Below are 20,162 nucleotides of genomic sequence, written 5' to 3'. Positions count from 1 at the left end.
AATATATTGTACTCTATTATGTCAGTTAAAAATTAGTAAACTTAAGCAACTTGCTTGAAATATTATTTTTTTTTCTGGAAAAAAAAAAGGGCAAACTCATGCAACTTGATTGATAAAGCATATACCAGAACCGCACTCTTCATGCAGATCATCAGATTGTTAAATTATTGTACAATTAATTAGTAGGTCCAGTCTTCGTGTCAACTTGCTGGTTTCCTTTCATTTTCTGTAAAGATTATTTTGTTTGTTTCCTTTCCTTTCATATTCCTATTAATAAGATATGAGGTCATATCTTAAACGTTAGATAGTATATGATCGTTGAGATGGATCCTATACATTCTCAACCACCATCTATGTTGTGATTTAACGCAGAAAATACAATAAGTTCTCAAATTAAGTCAATAATTTAGGTTAGGTGTGTACATACATATATGTTTGAGTTTTCAATTCAAATCTAGTGTGTGATGTATATGCATCTAGCGAGGCCATCCTATACATGGGTTCAAAAAGTCCGGTCTCTTGTCTTTAATTAGTAGTTTGCATGGAAGGAACTTCTGAAGTTGACACTCCAAGTATTCATTTATAGATCATTTCTTAAAAAACTCTGCAAGGTCAGATAATATTCAACCATCTAATTAAATGATGGTTATTTTAGTGTTGTTTTTTTTTTTTTAAAGCATCATATTCATCTATTTATGTAATCACAATTTTATATCTTAATATCTTACGAATTGCCTAATGTTTGTTTTTTCAAAAATGGTCTATGAATGAAGTCTTAAAAATCCAACAGTTCGGATAATTGAAATATAATATAAAGTAAGTCCCACAAAATGTCTCATAAATTTTATAAAAAAAAACCCACATATATTGTTAGAATTCATAGTTTCAGTTTGACTATTTTGGATGTTTGGGAGGAAGGAAGAGATCACAAAGAGAGTATGAAGAAGAGAACGTTGTTTTGATATAGAAAAATGGAGATTACTATTCATTTCACTCCACTAGCCAATATATCGTTAGCAGAGAGAGAGAAGTGAGAGATGCTTCTCTAACGGATTTACATCAAAATTGAATCCTAGCCATTGCTTCTATCATCCTATGAGATGCTTACATTTGTCACTAGCTGGCACTCAAGTCTTAGGTTAGAAAAAGAGTCCACTTGGACTATGATCCAATGGCTCACATTACAAACAGAAATAAAAACATATAAAATGAAATTAGGACAAACTTTGTGACTTTTGGCTCCAAGGTTTTCAGCTCAAGGGTTACACATCAACATATAGGGATAATGCGTATGTATGTAAATATGATGGATAATGCTTATCAACAAATATATTCCTTACTGATTATATTCCACAATTTACACAAATTTTTTACTGATCATAATCTCTATTTTCTAGTTTACCAATTTTTCCCAAGTTCACTTTACATGCCTACTGGAATCAATCCCTACTGAGTTTCATTCACTACTTACCAATTCATCATCAAAGCTTTCTCCTTTTCAAGGTTAGTATGTTGATGGAGCTGTGAGGTAACAAAGGCCAAAAGAAGACACAGCTAGCTACTTGCTGCTGTTGCTTGAGTCACGTGCGAAGGAGGAGATGAATAATCAAGTCAACCGATCATATGTACCTTTTTGATTGTGGGAGAGTACCTGCTCTGCTCATTCAAGTCCTATATTTATATATTCCTTTCCAATTAGAAAAAGAAGCTAAAAACTATGCACTTAATTCAAACCAAAAAAATAATGTGTAGTGTGATTTTATGTAAACGTAAATTTATTAGAAGGCGATTAGATGAGAATAATAATTTTCTATACTCTCGTATATAATTTGAAGTATTTGACTTCAGTTCGTGTCCTTCGAGGTCTACTCCCTCTCCCACCACCCCTCTCTTTCCATAAAAAGCTGTTTGCTGTAAGCACCAATTCTCCTCACAACACAAACCCATTCTCATTTCGGGCACTGGTTTCCTCTTCAAATGTGAAAAGGTTTCCCATACAAAATTAATTGATGAATATGTTCTTCCTCCCACGACTTTTTCTTCATTCTCTCTTGGTGGTTTGCTTTGCAAATTTTGCTTTTGGAGTTACTCGATTGCCACGAGATGAAGGTATACGTATATATGATGCTTGGATTCATGACTTTGTAGTTGTTGTTTATTTAGACATTAATGGTAGTAATTGTATGAATGTGCAGAAATTGAGTTTTATGCATGTGGTGTTAAATTGTTGCACTTTGTTTTATATATATATGTAGTACAAACTTTAGCTGACATAGCAAAGACACTGGGGAAGACGAACTGGGATTTCAGTGGAGATCCAGATCCATGCAACAATCAAAAACCATGGACTGATACCAATCCGGCCAAAGGATTTGAGTATGGCGTCACCTGTAATTGTTCCTTTGCCAATTCCACTGTCTGCCATATTACCAGCATGTAAACCTCTCTCTCTCTCTCTCTCTCTCTCTCTCTCTCTCGGTGAAGAAGTACTACTGATGGTTGTGAGCATGCTTGAAGGCAGGGCTGCTGTTCAGATATTGGTCTCAGATCCAAATGCATCAAATAATGAGATGGATGCAATGAGGAAACATTTTGAATCCACTTTGGGAATGAACACCAGTGAGTGCCAGATACAAACTGCATAAAGTCAAGGTCTCTTGACCGGTTCATCTACATCTGTTCATGATCTCTATCCAGTCATTCCTGATTCAACCTACTAGGACAACAGAAATGAGAGAAACTGAGCAAACTGTCTTGACTCTCGAGCATTTATGTTCATATTGAAGGAAGTTGAGATTCTACCCCAAAACCAATTGGCAATGGGAGGAGTAACCCAACTCCTTTTAAGCCCTTGCAAGGTTTTCTAAATTTCCAATGTGGGACTCTTTACCTTCATATTCTCACACCCCCCCACACGTGTGACGAATTTTCAAGCCTAATATGTAAACAACACATTTTGGGTGACGTGGAGGACGTGTGACCGTTGGGCTTTCACACGTGAGCAACCAGCTCTGATACCACGAAGGAAGTTGAGGTTCCACCTCAAAACCATCATCTCTACTCCCTCTCTATAACACACACATATGAGATATATATTTTTTCTTCGACCTTTTGCTTTATAGAGTTTGTAGCAAGTTTGGACTGAAGCTTATTTTTCTTCGACCTGGACCTGAAGCTAACCTTAATTCCTATCCCTGTCACTATTTTGAGAGTAAATTTGGTTTTATGGATGAATTTAAAATGGGAAACATTAATTGTTTCGTCAATTAGGTAAGTTACATAGTCACATGGCTCTTTACACAAGTTAACCCTATACATATATAAAAGAAAAAAAAAGGATGAAAATTCCACGAGAAATATTCCATTGGCTCCATAATCCATTGGACGACTTGCATTTTTCCATACGTACGTTGGAGAAAATTTAAAACAATATTGAGTTCTTTTCTACACTAGCCTCTCACGTGCCTGCGAGAGGTTTTTTTTAATAAAAAATTAAATTTATTTTAGAATTAAAAAAAGATAATGGGTGGTTGTATTCCATACAAATATGATCTATTATCTGATTTTTCTTTTAATTTTAATTGTTTAATATGAAAAAGTGAGAATTTACCATATTGTCCTCATTTAATAAATAATTTTAAATTTTCTGGTATTTTGAATGTTTTACCATTTTCTACCTTTTGCTTTATATATATATGCACTACATTTAGACACATATAAAGAGTTTTGAACTTTATTAATTTTATATGAATTAACACATTAGTTAACTCAGAGTATGAGTTGACCATGTTATGAGAGTGTCTTGACCATGGACACGACATTGATTGTTGGCAATGGCGAAACCATGAATTTTTCGACTGGTTCAATGGTGCATTCTCTAAAACCACTCCAGCCACCTCATCATTAAACTTTGCTGTGTTCTTTATTATTTCAATAAAATTTCTATGATTTTTAGAATCCAAAGATTCATCATGACCCCTAAAAGCACATGCCTGATTGTAAGCCAATGAACACACTCTATCGTTGTCTTGAGCCGTAACCGGTTCTTCAAAATTTCTTCCTTTGATTGTCTATTAATAACTTTGTCGACATATTGAGATGGGTTCATTAATCCTCCATACATCTTTCACAGATGCAATGAATGGACCTCCGACGTGAGTCAAAAATATACAATTCTTCCATCATTAACTCTTTTCCAATTCTTAAACCCCTCAGTAGTTAGTGCGGGACGACCATTACCAAAAATAAAACATGAAAAACGATAGACTTTATCTTCTAAAGGGGAATACTCTAACCATAAAAATTGGGGGAACCTCAATTTATTTTGTTTAAAGATTTCTTAAAACAAAGAACAAAGTTATCCAATATTGAATTTCCACAAATGTAAAAGAGTACACGTGATCTTGATACAATTGGAATATTAATTTAATGTCAGGTGACTCTAAAGAGACTACTCAGAAACGTTCCGTAGCCAAAATGAGAAAATTTGAAGCGAAAATGATGAATTATTGTACTTACCTTCTTCCAAAGGCAGAAGTTGAGCATTCGATTCAAACCCAGTGAAACAATTCAACGCCAGAAACCCCAACACGAGCAAAAACAATCTTAGAGGTCAAAATCACGAACCCCATTTTGCTGTACAACAAAAAGAAGAAAAGAAAAAACTGTTTTCGTTGTCTCAAACAAAACCACAATCCTAGCGTTCTACACTCAACAAAAAGACAACAAAGCAGAGACAGAAGCAGAGAAAAGAAACAGAGGGAGTGCTTAGAGCATCTCCAAGGGAAATGTCAAATATCAAACGTCAAATTTAAATTTGATGGCTGATGTGGCAATTTGACATTTGCATACTTTTACACTCCACTCGATATGTCAAATAAATAATTATTATAACAGTCAAATTATTTAAGATAAAGATGAAAAATAAATAAATAAATAAATGAAAGAAATAGCCACTTGTCTTTAAAAAATAATAAAATATTCATTTGACATATCTTGCTTTTAGGATGTCAAAAATAACATCTCAACCTCTATCCTTCATTCCACAACAACTTTGATACATCGGTTGGAGATGCTCTTAGTAACTTGGCATGGAGGGAAAGGGACAAAGAAGAGTGATTCATGAATGAGATAAAATGATATAAAGGCCAAGCAAGAGAAAAGCGTTTCCTTTTGGTTTCGGAAAATACTAGGAAAGAGATAAACACGAAGAGGTAGGAGAGAGAGAGAGAGGGCCGCCGGTAAGAGGGAAATTCTCTATGGTTTTTGCTTTTTGATTGTTTTTTGAAAGCGTCAAACTGAATGTCTGCCCTGTGAAAGGACACTGTCATGGCGGCAATAATATATAATGCTACGGTTCGCATTTTGCCAACTTTATGTATCGACCCTTACTAAAATCAAAATCAAAATAAATTATTCCCCTACTTACTAGTAACTACAGAGATCAACTACCTTTTTCCTCCACATATTTCAATTTGGTTTCAATTTTGTTAATCATAATGAATTTTTTTATCTATGTAAAATTTCTCGTTTGACTAAGTAAAATGATTTTAAATAAGGAATTTGATGATTCTATTCTTGTGGTGGTGGTAATGTTGGTGGTAGGGTGGTGACGGTGAGAGTGATGACCATGGTAAGGTGGTGATAGTGAAGGTGTGACAGACAGTGATGATGGTTGTTGAGGAAACAATGACAATGATGGTGGGAGATTTAGCCGGGGTATGGCTTGGGGTTAATTTCATCATGTGGTTTATTTAGAAAATGTGACTGTAATAGGTTAATTACTGCATGTTTAATATCAAATGACTCTTGAACCATTCGAATTTGACATAATTTCTCTTTTAAAATTTCTAAGTCTTCAATTATTATACTCTTTTTTTCAACTATTATTCAATATACAATATGATGTTTCGTATGATATATGCAAGAGAATATAAAACCTTCATTTAATTGTTTACAAAAATAAATTGGTCGAATCAAACTACTCACTTAAATGATTGATTTAGTTCAATTACAAAACCAATTTGATGTATAAACCAAACTATAAATTGGATGGTACACCTACCTTACCCCCCATTTTTATTCTTTACCCATCTTAGCTAATGCCACTTGAACTAAAACTCTTGTCAAAGAGCAATTCCACCTCAATTTATGTCGTTTAAAGGTTTCTTACACAAGGAAACAAAACAAAGGACAAACTTATCCAATATTGAATTTCCACAAATGTAATAGAGTACATTTGGAATATTAATTTAATGTAATGTGACTTTAAAAAGACTATTCAGCCAGCCTGGGGCCTGAAACTAAGTCCATGATTCCTGTCCCTGTCAATAAAAAAATTAGATGGGGTTTCCTCGATGAATTTAAAATGGGAAACATTGATAGCTATTTGTCTTGTTTTGTAGATTAAGTGAGTCACATAGTCACATGATTCTCATACACAGTTGAATATGATTTTTTTACTAATGATATTGTTTGTCGTATTTTCTAGAAAGCAATATATATATATATATTTATATATAAATAATTCTTAAAATTACACTTAGTTTAAAAATAAGGGTAAAAAATGTTCCTTTTACTAATCTCGACTTATCTTTTTTGAATAAGAGTGAAAAATAATTCAATTTTGACAGCTGTGAATTAAGAGCCGTGGTTTTTACCTGCGGCTTCAATTCAAAGTCAATAACATCCGGCTTCTGTGCCATTGACTGGCCCATTGGAATGCTGTAAAGGGTATGCTGTGGAACTTTTATGTATAGATTATTATATTTTTGGAAACCTTTATTCGGGTGATTACGTGTTTTAGTCAAAACAGCCTTTTCCCTTTTTGCGGACGTGTTTGCATGCAGATTTTGGAATTAAAATAATTAATGATTGATGCAAAAGTATTCTGGAAATATATATAAAAAGAAAAAAAGAAAAAAAAGGATGAAAATTCCACGAGAAATATTCCGTTGGATGACTTGGCTTTTTCCACACGGACGTTGGAGAAACTTTAAAACAATATTGAGTTATTTCTACATGCCCTGCATTCAAAGTTCAAATTGTATTAAAAATAATAGAATTTACGTAAGCTTTAGCATACATGGTTTTGATGTTATTCAAAGTTCCAAAGTTCAAATTGCATTAAAAATATAGAATTTACGTGTGCAGATTGGTCTAAGTGTACCCAATTGATAGGATACTGTTGATATACATGACTGGTGAACCAAGCATCAAAGTTGCATATGGGTTGGCACCACAATAAAAAAGTAGATCAAACTCTCCCATTCCCTCCTTGAGTGCACTCGAATTCGGTTAACGTAAAAGACAATCTTGAGACAACTAAATATAATATTTCCCCCTTTCATTCCTAGCAAATGAAAAAAAAAATTGGCCACAAAATGTTAAACAAACAATCTCTAGAGACAATGAAAGGAAACCAGCAAGTTGACGCAAAAATTGGACCAACTAATTAATCTTACAATAATTTAACAATCTGATGAACTGGAATTAAAATGATCATAATGATTGTATACAATAACTAATCTAATTTTATAAATGATTGAATACTCGTTGGAGCTTATTAATGATCTAAAATACTTGTCCCAAATTTTTTATTAGTACTTATTAGGTCATGGAATAACAGCCGATAATGTATATGTAGACATAATTGCTTGCAAGATATTACTCTATTATGTCAGTTATAAATTAGTAAACTTAATCAACTTGCTTGAATTTTTTTGTCCTAAAAAAAAAAAAAAAACAAGCAAACTCAAGCAACTTGATTAATAAAGGCATATATAAGAACGGCACTTTTTATGCATATCATCATGGAAAACTTTATACAATGGGTAGCTCATTTGATTGGCTTAGTTGAAGTTGTATATAAGAAAAATAATCCAGGAGGAATCCAAGTACACCAGTGGGTGTTTAAATATTGTAAATTTCGTAATCGGTTTAGAAAATTAGTAGCCTACTCTTGTCAAAATCACATTGAGAAAGAATTATTTTCTTAATTAGGTTGGCTTCAAATTGTACTATGCAAAGTATATACGTCTTTTTGACATGGGACGAAATTTTGGAGTTTTTGATGTATGATTGGAGTCCATGATACCTTTCCGAAAAGAAAACAACAAGACGAACACTACTGATCACTTTGCCACGATATAAGGGCAATTTGGGTGTTTTAATATCTTTAATTTTTTTTATAAAAGTTTTATGGGTATTTTCATAATTTTCTTTTTGGGTTCTTTCTTAAAACCTAGTTTGGTAGAACTATTTAAATAATCTTTCATCTTATTATTCCTATTAATTTAAAATTAAAAAAAAAAACGAGAGTTTCTCTCAATTATTGGCTGGTGGATTCCATAATTTTTAAAGGTGATCACTTGAGCGTCAAATTTTTTTTTTTTTACTAACCCCATGTAAGGTCATATCTTAAATGTTAGATAGTGTATGATCATTGAGATGGATCTCATACATTCTCAACCACCATCCATGTTTTGATTTAACGCCAAAAATACAATAAGTTCTCAAATTAAGTCAATAATTTAGGTTAGGTGTGTACATACATATATGTTTGAGTTTTCAGTTCAGATCAAGTGTGTGATGTATATGCATCTAGCGAGGCCACCCTATACATGGGTTCAAAAAGTCCGGTCTCTAGTCTTTAATTAGTAGTTTGCATGGAAGGAACTCCCAAAGTTGACCTCGGCATGTGTTCAATATATACACTCCAAGTATTTATTCATAGATTATTTCTGAAAAAACTCAACAAAGTCGAATAATATTCAACCATTTGATTAAATGATAGTTATTTAGTGTTCAAAAAAAAAAGAAGCTTTGTGTTCATCTCTTTATGTAATCATAATTATATATCTTAATATCTTATGAATTGCCTAATGTTTGTTTTTTCAAAAATGGTCTATGAATGAAGTCTTCAAAATCCAACAGTTCGGATTATTGAAATACAATGTGAAGTAGATCCAATAAGATGTCTCATAAATTTAAGAAAACCATACTGAGTTCACCTTACATGGCCCCAAGTACACCTTTTATATAACATACTGAGTTTCATTCACTACTTACCAATTCGTCATCAAAACTTTCTCCTTTTCAAGGTTAATATGTTGATGGAGATGCGAAGGAGGAGGTGAATATATTCAGAGATGAATAGTCAAGTCAACCAATCATACGTGCCTTTGCTTTTGACAGAGTACCTGCTCTGCTCATTCAATAAGTCAAAGTCCTCTCTCTCTCTCTCTCTCTCTCTCTCTCTCTCTCTCTCTATATATATATATATATATATATATATATATTCCTTTCCAATTAGAAGAAGAAGCTGTAACCAATAAAGTGCCACTTGCTTGAGCTAAAAACTATGCACTTAATTCAAACCAAAAAAATAATGTGTAGTGTGCTAGACAGGGACAAAATCCAACAGTGACAATTTAAAGTGATTTTATATAAACGTAAATTTATTAGAAGGAGAGTGGATGAGAATAATAATTTTCTATACTCGTATAATTTGAAGTATTTGACTTCAGTCTGAGATCTTCGAGGTCTACTCCCTCTCCCACCACCCACCGCCCACCACCACACACCCTCTTTCTCTTTAAATAAAAAGCTGTTTGCTGTAAGCACTAATTCTCCTCACAACACAAACCCATTCTCGTTTTGGGCACTGGTTTCCTCCTCAAATGTGAAAAGGTTTCCCTTAAAAATTAATTGATGAATATGTTCTTCCTCCCTCGACTTTTTCTTCATTCTCTCTTGGTGGTTTGCTTTGCAAATTTTGCTTTTGGAGTTACTCGATTGCCACGAGATGAAGGTATACGTATATATGATGCTTGGATTCATGACTTTATAGTTGTTGTTTATTTAGACATTAATGGTAGTAATTGTAAGAATGTGTAGAAATTAAGTTTTGAGCATATGGTGTTAAATTATTGTTGCACTTTGTTTTATATATATATGTAGTACAAACTTTAGCTGACATAGCAAAGACACTGGGGAAGACGAACTGGGATTTCAGTGGAGATGCAGATCCATGCAACAATCAAAAACCATGGACTGATACCAATCCGGCCAAAGGATTTGAGTATGGCGTCACCTGTAATTGTTCCTTTGCCAATTCCACTGTCTGCCATATTACCAGCATGTAAACTTCTCTCTCTCTCTCTCTCTCGCTCTCTTTGTCGGTGAAAGCTTTCTCTTGAAAATCTCTCTTGTTCTTAGACTATCTTAAGATGGTATCGAGTGAATATACGCATGAAGAATCATATCGAAAGTATTTCACATTAGAGATAAAAAGCGTAACATAAAGTTCTTAAATTTTTTTTTTCATTTTTCGCTAATTGATTTTGAGTAGGATGCTCGGATTCTGATATGGCGTAAGTTACTTGAGTTTTGATGTGAAAGAAATAATTAGAGTTTAGGAGGATAAGATACAAATAAAACCAAAAAGCACAACAATTATTACATCAAAGGACAATGTCTAGGAGGCCCATGAGCTATCTCTGACACTGAAATCAGTGCATGAGCTCAGCTGTGATTGGACATTTGGTATTCTGGGGCCTATCAATTATTTATCATTTTCACATTGGCCCCTCAATTGACTTAAAATATCATCCTGCCACCTCCTCTTCCGTATTTTGGCAATGGTGTTTTCCAGAAATAGTGTTTTCAAGACTGGGCTCAGGCGGCTTTGGGTCATGGGTTATGGGTGGTTCATGAGTGGAAGTGGCCTTGAATGGTTTTCCTTTCAATTTTAATTCAAGAAAATGCAGAAGAATTTCTGGCAGACACACTTGATGAATTGATACTCGGTTCTATGATGAGTTAGTAGTTGGTATTACTGCTGTATGCAGGCTTGCCTATGTAACTGTTTGGTTTTGAAAGAGTTGGCTTTCTTATTTATCACTACAGAACAAAGTGCACATGAACTGTCTGCGTAATTGCATGTTAACTATTTTCTTTAAACTCAAAAACAATTTTTGAGCCTTAAACCCATAATTCACGATTGGTAAAGCCGATTTTTCAGAAGTCAAAGTATTTTCTCAAAATAATTTGTGTTTTAACTGTTTTGGTCTCCTTTATGATTTTTCAGAAGCATTTCTTTTTAGTCACAGTATAGCTGCGAGACAGGTCTTTGTTAAATTGCAATTAAGATTTGAAACCTTGTTTTGTGATGAAGCACAGAGTTATGAAAGCTCAGGATTTGCCAGGAACACTCCCAAAAGAGATGGCTAGGCTCACCTATCTCAAAGAAATGTAAGCACGTTGTTACCTTACATGTATGTCTGTTGTCAATGAGAAAATGACTCATTTCTTTCTCCTGCAGCGACCTCGCCCGCAACTACCTGAGTGGTACCATCCCTCCAGAATGGGGCTCCCTTCCACTTGTCAACATGTACTGTCTTTTTTTTTTTCACACTGCATACATGTGTGTGTGTGTGTGTGTGTGTGTGTTGATGTTCTTGTCGTGTTCTTATTGATGGCCATATAATGTTATTGAGCCATTTATTTGATAAAAGTGATCATAAATTGCAGTTCCCTTGTTGCAAACCGTTTGACCGGTTCTATCCCCAAAGAGATTGGAAACATCACAACCCTGAAGAGTTTGTGAGTGTTGATTACGCATTTGTTTCTTCTTTCCTCCAATTGATTTTTTGGAGATCCTTAATGATGATCTTTTTTAACACAATGGAATTGAATTTGCTTTGTGTAGGGACATCACTATGAATAATTTCTCTGGAGTGCTCCCTTGGCAGCTTGGGAATTTGCTCCTCATAGAAAGAATGTAAGATTGTCCTATTCCGAATTTTATTGTGATGAAATAATATTTGGTTTATTATAGCTTGGGAATCGCTTTGCTGTAGACAGGTGCTGGATATTTTCATCAGAAATCATCGACTTCTTTATCTTTAATATAATTGTTATGTCTCCTTCATGGTTAGGCTTCTTACCTCAAATAATTTTACCGGGGAGTTGCCAGATACATTTGGAAATCTTACCACACTAAAAGACTTGTAAGCTTCTGTTGTTCTTTTCTCTTAAAGGTTTCCGAAGCACCCAAATACCGCATTATAGGATTAATTGGTACTGTTTTCCTTTTGCCAATCATTATGCAGCCGGGTGGGTGACAGTCACTTTTCTGGGCAGATACCTGATTTTATAAAGAACTGGACAAATCTTGAGAAACTGTGAGTTTTTGTTGTTTTTGTTATCTTTGCTGCTACTTGATTCTGAATATTATCACTAATTCAAATGTTATGACTTGTTAAAACAGACTGATTCAGGCTAGTGGTTTGACGGGGCCAATTCCTTCCAGCATTTCTCTTTTGACAAAATTAACTGACTTGTTAGTATGGATTTTGATTTTGTATCTACTTATAAATACAAACAGATTAGCAATTCTGTAATCTAGGTTCATTGCTCAATTTTAACATGCAGGAGAATTACTGACTTGAGTGGGCCTGAAGCACCCTTTCCTCCACTTGAGAATATGAAAAGCATGAAGACACTGTGAGTTAATGCTTGCATGACACACAATGTCTGTCTCTACCAGAAGTCTTTTGCAAACTCAAAAGTTTAGTTTTTCTGTTACAGGATGTTGAGGAGTTGCAATATTATTGGACGGCTACCTCCATATCTCGGGGACATGAAGAGTTTGAAAACTTTGTTAGTACAAATGTCCTTGTCCATGTTTTATTTACTGTCTTCAGATAAATTATCTTCTTTCTAGATGCTATTCTAATAACTCAAGGATTATTGAATGACTTTGAGGATGTTGGAGGGGGCCACATGTTTCTGTATGTACAAAGAGAACATGCGCTATTTTTAAGTAATCAGATCATGGCATATATTTGACACTAATAACTTATCTTCTTTCTAGATGCTATTCTAATAACTCACACACATGTATACACGAGCAGATCATGGCATATATTTGACACTTACCTTATTCCTGGAAAGGTTTTATTATTATTTTTAATTTAAATAACGTCTTTCTCTAGGGGAGCATATCTGAAATGCATTTGTAATTGGTTTGTGCAGAGACCTCAGCTTTAACAAGCTAACCGGGGAAATTCCAAGCAGCTTTGTTGCTCTAGCAAAAGTGGATTTTATGTAAGCAATTTGAATTACAAATCTTGGCTTTCTTACAAGAAAACTCAAGCAGACATTCTCCAATGGTTTTGTCACACCCCAGCCCTACAAGCTGGACGTGTTAATCATGCTTACTATATAACTAATGACTCACAAGTTATACTGGAATGAATTGATTTTTTAATTCGTTAATACTCAAGCAAACAACAGAAGATATATATATATATATATTTTTTATCTAGTAATTCATTGCTCATGTCTATACCCCCTTCTAGTAATTTATGCCCTTTTTCCTGTATCAATTATGTTTAGATTCTTAACTGGAAACTTGCTGACTGGACCCGTGCCTACTTGGACGAAAGAAAACTTGTAAGCTTCTCTTCCAAATGCTAATATTTAGTTACGTAGTAAGGAAATTTATGATGTCTAATACTGGATAAAGCACCGTACATGCGTTAACATGACTTTTCATATTGGAGCTTCACTTACAATTATACTCATGAAATAGGCATTAATGTACATTCTTTATTTTCTCATGATCACTGATTTTAAAATTGTTGATAGCATTCTTAGATAGTAGCTATTCCTTTTCATGTCAGATTTTGAAGCCTCATTTTATTTTCTGTCTCATACTGCATTTGGAAAGGAATTTACATAACAGCCCTTTTTGTGCAGTGATCTTTCATATAATAACTTCACCATAGGGGACACAGGTTGTCAATCACAAGGCGGCTTGTAAGAATGTTTTCATTAGCTTGAGTTTACTTTGTTTGTGTCTTGTAGAGAAAATTTAAATTTTCAATTTGTGTTAATTTCTACAGGAACTTGTTTGCAAGCTCTTCAAAGGGAAATAGTTCGTAAGTTACAACTTAATCCTCTGAAAGCATGCGTAGATAAATTTACCTGGCATTCCAATTGAGTATTCTTATTTTATTTTACAACTTATTTTCATTTATGATGTTATCTTGCTGACTTCTTCTGGATCCTGCATTATTCTACCAGAAAAACTGTTTCATGTTTCAGAACTGCAAAATGTCCAAAAAGTAAGTTGGGTTTCCACATATTGCTTCAAGATATATTTATTTATCTTTGAATTTTTTTTTTTGGGGGAGCTATGATCCAAAAGGAAAAGTACCATGTGAAAGAAGACCATTATACACTTGCCTCAACCCATCATGAACCTGCATGTGCAGTCATTCATCGTACCCCTGAATCTTCTAATGCCAAAATGGAATAATAGAAATAATTGCCTTTTTTTTTCTTCTGGGGTTGATTCTTTTTTGTTTTCCTCCTCAATGGCCACTAATCTTTTGCTTTCTGTTGTAGCTTGGTACTCTCTCCATATAAATTGTGGTGGAAAAGAAGTAACTGTTTTTGGGGAAAAAAATACAACATTTAATAGTGACACAGATTCAGTTGGACCTTCATCATTTCGCCAGAGCTCAACAAATTGGGCTTTAAGCAGCACTGGTTACTTTACTGATGATGACCGTCCTCAAGACACCTTTATCCAAAATAATGAATCGATACTCTCCATGGCCAACCCAAAACTGTACATGAATGCACGCCTTTCTCCCATCTCTCTAACTTATTATGGGTTTTGTCTGGGAAATGGAAACTACACTGTAAACCTCCATTTTGCAGAGACAGGGTTTACAAATGGCAAAACATATAAAAGCCTGGGAAGGCGTATATTTGATGTTTACATTCAGGTAAAGGTCAACAGACACTGTTTAGTTCCTGCTTAATTCAAATTTTTATGAATTTCTAGTAATAACATGTAAAAATAGGTTGTCAAGGCTGAAAAAATAAACCACATTACGGTCATGAAATGTTATGTAACAAAACTAGGATATTGCAGGGGAGACTAGTGCAGAAGGATTTCAATATTGTCGATAAAGCTGGTGGGATTAGTACTGCAGTCATAATGAACTATACTGCTGCCGTAACTAGTGGTACCTTGGAGATCCGTTTTTATTGGGCTGGGAAAGGGACGACCGGTATCCCTCTTAGAGGAGTTTATGGTCCTCTTATATCAGCTATTTCTGTAGATCCTGGTAAGTTTACAATGTTCTGAGCTTCTTCTACTTGCTATTTGTAGACCATTGGGAGCTTCTCATATGTAAATATCATGTTAGGCATTAATATTACAACACAATTAAGAGATCCGGCTTTAGGTAGCTGTTTGAATAATGCAATCTCTTATCTATTACATTCGCATTTACTCTAATAAAGCTATTCTTCTTCCGGCAGACTTTGTACCCCCACCAGAACCTGTAATATCACCTGCATCTGGTGGAAGTGGCATATCTGTAGGTGCAGTAGTTGGAATTGTGGCTGGGGGAGTCTTCATTATATTACTGATTTTTGGTATTCTTTGGAGGTGTGGCCTCCTAGGACAACAAAATACTTTGGAGGATGGTATGTGCAGTTTAAGCTGTTATTTTGTATGTACTTTTCATGTATATTTAGGCACACTCCGTAAGTTGATATTTATTTAGATATTGAACTTTCTAACGCCTTCATGCTGCTAGAATATATTATACTGTTGAAACCTTTGATGCGAAGTCTGCCTACCTATAGATCCAGTTACTTGTTAAATTCTAGGCCTTGAATCAGTCGCATGATATTAAGAAATAAAAATGCTACCATTATGAAATTTCTTATATGAGTTTGCTTCTTACACAGATTTAAAGGGCGTGGACCTGCAAACTAGTAAATTTAGCTTCAGGCAACTCAAAGCTGCCACAAACAACTTTGACAAAGCCAATAAGATTGGAGAAGGTGGTTTTGGATCTGTTTACAAGGTATTCTGCAGAACCAATATTTCTATTTATTTATTGCTGTTGGGCTAACTTGACTAATTGTAAGCATTCTTACTAAAGTTGCTCTGCTTTTTAGTGAAGGGATTTTGACTTTGTTTCTCAAATGCAGGGCCTTCTATCAGACGGCACCGTAATTGCTGTCAAGCAGCTTTCTTCCAAATCAAAGCAAGGGAATCGTGAATTTGTGAATGAGATAGGCATGATTTCTGCTCTGCAACACCCTCATCTTGTCAAGCTTCACGGATGCTGTATTGAAAGAAATCAACTATTGCTTGTCTATGAGTACATGGAAAATAATAGCCTTGCTCGTGCTTTGTTTGGTAAATATTACTCTTGTATGCCTAAACTTCACTTGGTTCATGCAGATGGGTATAAAAGATCTTATACATAAAAAATATGTCCCTTATAACTAACTTTGAGTAATTTGACAAATTGAAGGACCAGAACAAAGTCAGTTGAAGTTGGATTGGCCAACAAGGCACAAGATCTGTGTTGGTATAGCAAGAGGTTTGGCTTACCTCCACGAGGAATCAAGATTGAAGGTCGTTCATAGAGACATCAAGGCTACTAATGTGCTGCTTGATAAAAATCTTACCCCAAAGATATCTGACTTTGGATTGGCCAAGCTTGATGAAGAGGATAACACACACATTAGCACCCGTATTGCTGGAACTTAGTGAGTCCCTGTGATATATATTTTTTTTCTTCTTATACTTTTATTTTGATTTCTTCCACCCCGACGATGGGTCCATAGAAATAGGAAACAGATGGTGGTTTCTCTACTTTTTATAAGTTTCAAACTTAACTAGATCTGTACTCTTAAAGAAACTTTGTAGTATTTTTAGTATTTCGCTAAGCTAAATATGGGGAAATGATGAGCGATTTTTTGCAGTGGATATATGGCGCCTGAATATGCAATGCGGGGTTATCTGACTGATAAAGCAGATGTTTATAGCTTTGGAATTCTTGTATTGGAAATTGTTAGTGGGAGGAACAACACTACTTACAGAGCAAAGGAAAAAAGCTTTTATCTTCTTGATTGGGTAACATGATTCTACTGCTTCCTTATTTAAAGTTAAATTTAATCTGATACTGTTGATCTCTATTCTATGTTTGTGGCTGAGAGAAAGTGACTGATACTGCAATAGTTTTAATGATGATCCAAATCAAGCCTGGCTTCATTTGCCATTATCTTTCCCTGACAATATATGTAAGCTCAGTGAAATTATTTGTAAAGACAAATTATCTCTGACAATATATGTTTCTAGGCACAACTACTAAAAGGGCAAGGGAAATTGATGGACCTAGTGGATCCAGGGTTGGGCTCAGACTTCAACAAAGAAGAGATGATGCTTACAATCAATGTGGCTCTCCTCTGCTGCAATGTCACTTCAACAGTTAGGCCTACCATGTCTTCAGTCGTGAGCATGCTTGAAGGCAGGGCTGCTGTTCAGGAATTGGTCTCAGATCCAAATGCCTCAACTAATGAGATCGAAGCAATGAGGAAACATTTTGAATCCGGTTTCGGAAGGAAAACCGGTGAGAGCCAGACACAAACTGCGTCAACTGAAGGGCCTTGGACTGGTTCATCTACATCTGTTCATGATCTCTATCCAGTCAATCCTGATTCAACTTACTGGGACAACAGAAGTGAGAGAAACTGAGCAAACTGTCTTGACTCTCAAACATTTATGTTCATATATCATCTCTACTCCCCCTCTATATACACACGCATACATATTTTTTGTTTGGCAAGATAGCTGAAAGAATAATATAGATGTTTCTACAGCATGGTAAATTGGTAAATGTAAATTATGAATCCCTTGGATCAACTTTGCTACAGCACAGAAGCTGGTATATTATATCTTCTAAGAAGATTGCATTACGATGACATAATTTGCAATACAGGGCAGAGGTTTAGAGTCAGGAAAATTGAATAAATTACTTGGAAGCTAAGCTTTGTTACTGTTTCTATTTGAAAGAGAATGGTGGAAATCAGCATTCTGCTCAATGTGGTTTTGAACTTGTCATGCAATATCAATATGAGTGTTGGAAGGCATGAACTGGCAGATTCGGCTTAGACAGATACAGGAGATGAGAATAAGTCATCTTCCAATGCTCCAATCCAACGACCCCAAGTGGACGGTAGCCTTTTTTTCTGTAACTTCAGAAATCTAAATTCCAAGAGAAATGCGCATTCAATTTTCATGTGTATAATATATGTAGAGTGCTGCTATTTTCACTCACCTCATATTTTTCCACCCACCTTATTTTAAAAAAATTAAAGACAAATCTATCCCTATGTACAATGACTTCTAAAACCCTAAAAAGAAAACAAATTTTAAAAAGAAAATAAATTTTTTATTTTACTCTCCATATTCTTTCCATCTTCCTGACCTCAACAAATTCAGCGAGCATTGATCTACCCATCCCAATCCTTTGAAAAGTTTTTAAAAAAAAATTTCAAATCAAATTCTCAACTCCACCTTTAATATTGTGTCAGGGTTGGTAGGTGTTGATAATAGAGGCCAAATTGTCCTTTAATTTTATTCCATTTTAAAGATTTTTTTAGTCTGATTAACCCACATACGGGTCCTTATTCCATATAACATCACTTCAATTAAAAATCCATTGTAGTCTTGTTGGTTGTATGTTGTTGTGGTGGTGGTGTTGCGGTCGTGAAGCCACCAGTAATGCTAAGGGGTTGATGAGAATATTAATATGGTAGGGTAAGGTCGTGATGTTGAAAACACATGAAGAAGATGAAGAATGTTTTTTTTTTTTTTTTGGGTTAAAATTTTTATGTTTTTAACTTGGAGTTGATGGTGTTTAGTCGAATTAATAATTAAAGGGTATTTTAGGAATAATGGTGGGTGGAAAAGTAGGATTTTAATTTTTCAAATTTACATAGTGGGTGAGAAAATAGGACAGATGGGTGAAAATAGCAGCACCTATATGTATAACAAATGTTATATATATACAGAGTGAGCAAATTGTTGACACAAAGACGTTTCTAGTTGTGTTGGTTTGTAGGGCCTCAACTTCTATTCAGGACTCGACTTCAAAACCTGCTTGTGTTAAAGGCTTGTCCGATGTCAACACCAACATTCAATATCCCATCTACTTTCACAACCACAAACTGAAATAATAAATACCCGATCACAATGAATTAGTCAGTAATTATGCTCAGATATTCAATTTCGCAAAAATAATGCATCCAACTAAGTCAACCAAAATAATTGCATCAAATTAATGATGTTCTTGGAATATTGATACAAAATAAATTAGGTGTTAAAAAATATTTAATATCTGAGTATGACCTATGATGACAAAGACTCATCGTCACAATCATGGTGATTATTCAAAAGGTGTAACATCTCTGACCCAATGTAATCGATTTAATCAAATTTAATTCTTTTGTGAAATTTCAATTTTGTCCTTGGGAGTAGGGGTACCTTGATCACTTGAAGAAGAAAAAAAAACATTTATTGTATGGCATTATATAATGGTGTAAGTTTGTGTTAGCTTATGTGAGGCTCCAATTTAAGGTTTGCACAGGACCTTCAAAATCTCAAGACCGGCCCTGGTTGTAGCCACCCTTTTTACCCAAAAAGAAGTCTGCCCTAAATTTCCCCAGCTGGCAGCCAAACATTGGCTTCACAATGAGACAAAGAACATTAGAATAGAAAGTTTACAGCTGACAAAGGTTGGACTCACGTGAGAATAAAATGTATGATTTTTACCTTCAAGTATCTTGATTCTATTTCAGCTATAACAAGGTTGATCTGGATTTCTATAATCATTTTGAATGCATACTTAAATTAGCCTAAATTTTTTGAGCTTAATTGATTACATACGAGATTACAAGTTTGTTAAAGAAAGCTAAAAACATTAAAAGAACGAAAACTAACAATCCTAACTTAGCAGTAGAGGAAATAAAATATAGCTCCCAAAATACATTGCAAAAACTGTAAAACAATTGTATGATCGGTGCTACTTCCACAATTACATAGTAGATAAATAGACTGTACTTAATGATTTCTGATAGATACAATAAACAAGTAGTCTCCGGGCACATTAAAATCACCATGTGCTTTGTAAGTGCCTGCATCACCAACCAGGAAAGTTCATTGAGGTTATATAAAATTTTTGATAAGTTCTTAGACGAAGAAACAAAGAAAGGACAAGTCATCCAATATTGATATTGATAGAACAGAATTGGAATATTAATTTAATGTCGCTGTAAAG

The 20,162-nt window shown here is 34.5% G+C and overlaps 1 protein-coding gene across 6 annotated transcripts; it reads left to right on the top strand.

The window, feature by feature from the left end:
- The first annotated feature begins 9,446 nt into the window (after positions 1 to 9,446).
- LOC117624636 (probable leucine-rich repeat receptor-like serine/threonine-protein kinase At3g14840) lies at positions 9,447 to 17,870 on the top strand. Of its 6 annotated transcripts, none has more exons than XM_034356006.1 (24): positions 9,447 to 9,811; positions 9,961 to 10,141; positions 11,182 to 11,253; positions 11,324 to 11,392; positions 11,533 to 11,604; positions 11,711 to 11,782; positions 11,940 to 12,011; positions 12,114 to 12,185; positions 12,272 to 12,343; positions 12,436 to 12,507; positions 12,592 to 12,663; positions 13,039 to 13,110; positions 13,402 to 13,458; positions 13,765 to 13,824; positions 13,911 to 13,946; positions 14,092 to 14,132; positions 14,416 to 14,801; positions 14,951 to 15,146; positions 15,343 to 15,510; positions 15,778 to 15,896; positions 16,024 to 16,234; positions 16,353 to 16,590; positions 16,807 to 16,957; positions 17,183 to 17,870. In XM_034356006.1, exons 1-24 carry the CDS (start codon positions 9,712 to 9,714, stop codon positions 17,576 to 17,578), a joined length of 3,057 nt encoding a protein of 1,018 aa, XP_034211897.1. In that variant the 5' UTR covers positions 9,447 to 9,711; the 3' UTR covers positions 17,579 to 17,870. The 6 variants fall into 6 exon arrangements, with proteins under 6 accessions (XP_034211897.1, XP_034211896.1, XP_034211899.1 ...); XM_034356005.1 differs by having other exon boundaries at positions 9,486 to 9,811; positions 15,340 to 15,510; XM_034356008.1 differs by lacking the exon at positions 12,272 to 12,343 and having other exon boundaries at positions 9,486 to 9,811; positions 15,340 to 15,510.
- The last annotated feature ends 2,292 nt before the right edge of the window (positions 17,871 to 20,162 follow it).

This window comes from Prunus dulcis, chromosome 4 (genome assembly GCF_902201215.1).
Source record: "Prunus dulcis chromosome 4, ALMONDv2, whole genome shotgun sequence".
In the NCBI taxonomy this organism is placed as follows: domain Eukaryota; kingdom Viridiplantae; phylum Streptophyta; class Magnoliopsida; order Rosales; family Rosaceae; genus Prunus; species Prunus dulcis.
Note: the sequence above shows the minus strand (reverse complement) of the source record. Positions and strands in the feature narration are given on the sequence as shown.

Coding starts and splice junctions, on each gene's coding strand:
- LOC117624636 (XM_034356005.1), top strand. CDS start 9,712: ATGAATATGTTCTTCCTCCCTCGACTTTTTCTTCATTCTCTCTTGGTG. Junction 9,812..9,960: donor TCGATTGCCACGAGATGAAG/GTATACGTATAT, acceptor ATATATATGTAG/TACAAACTTTAGCTGACATA. Junction 13,825..13,910: donor TGTCAATCACAAGGCGGCTT/GTAAGAATGTTT, acceptor TAATTTCTACAG/GAACTTGTTTGCAAGCTCTT.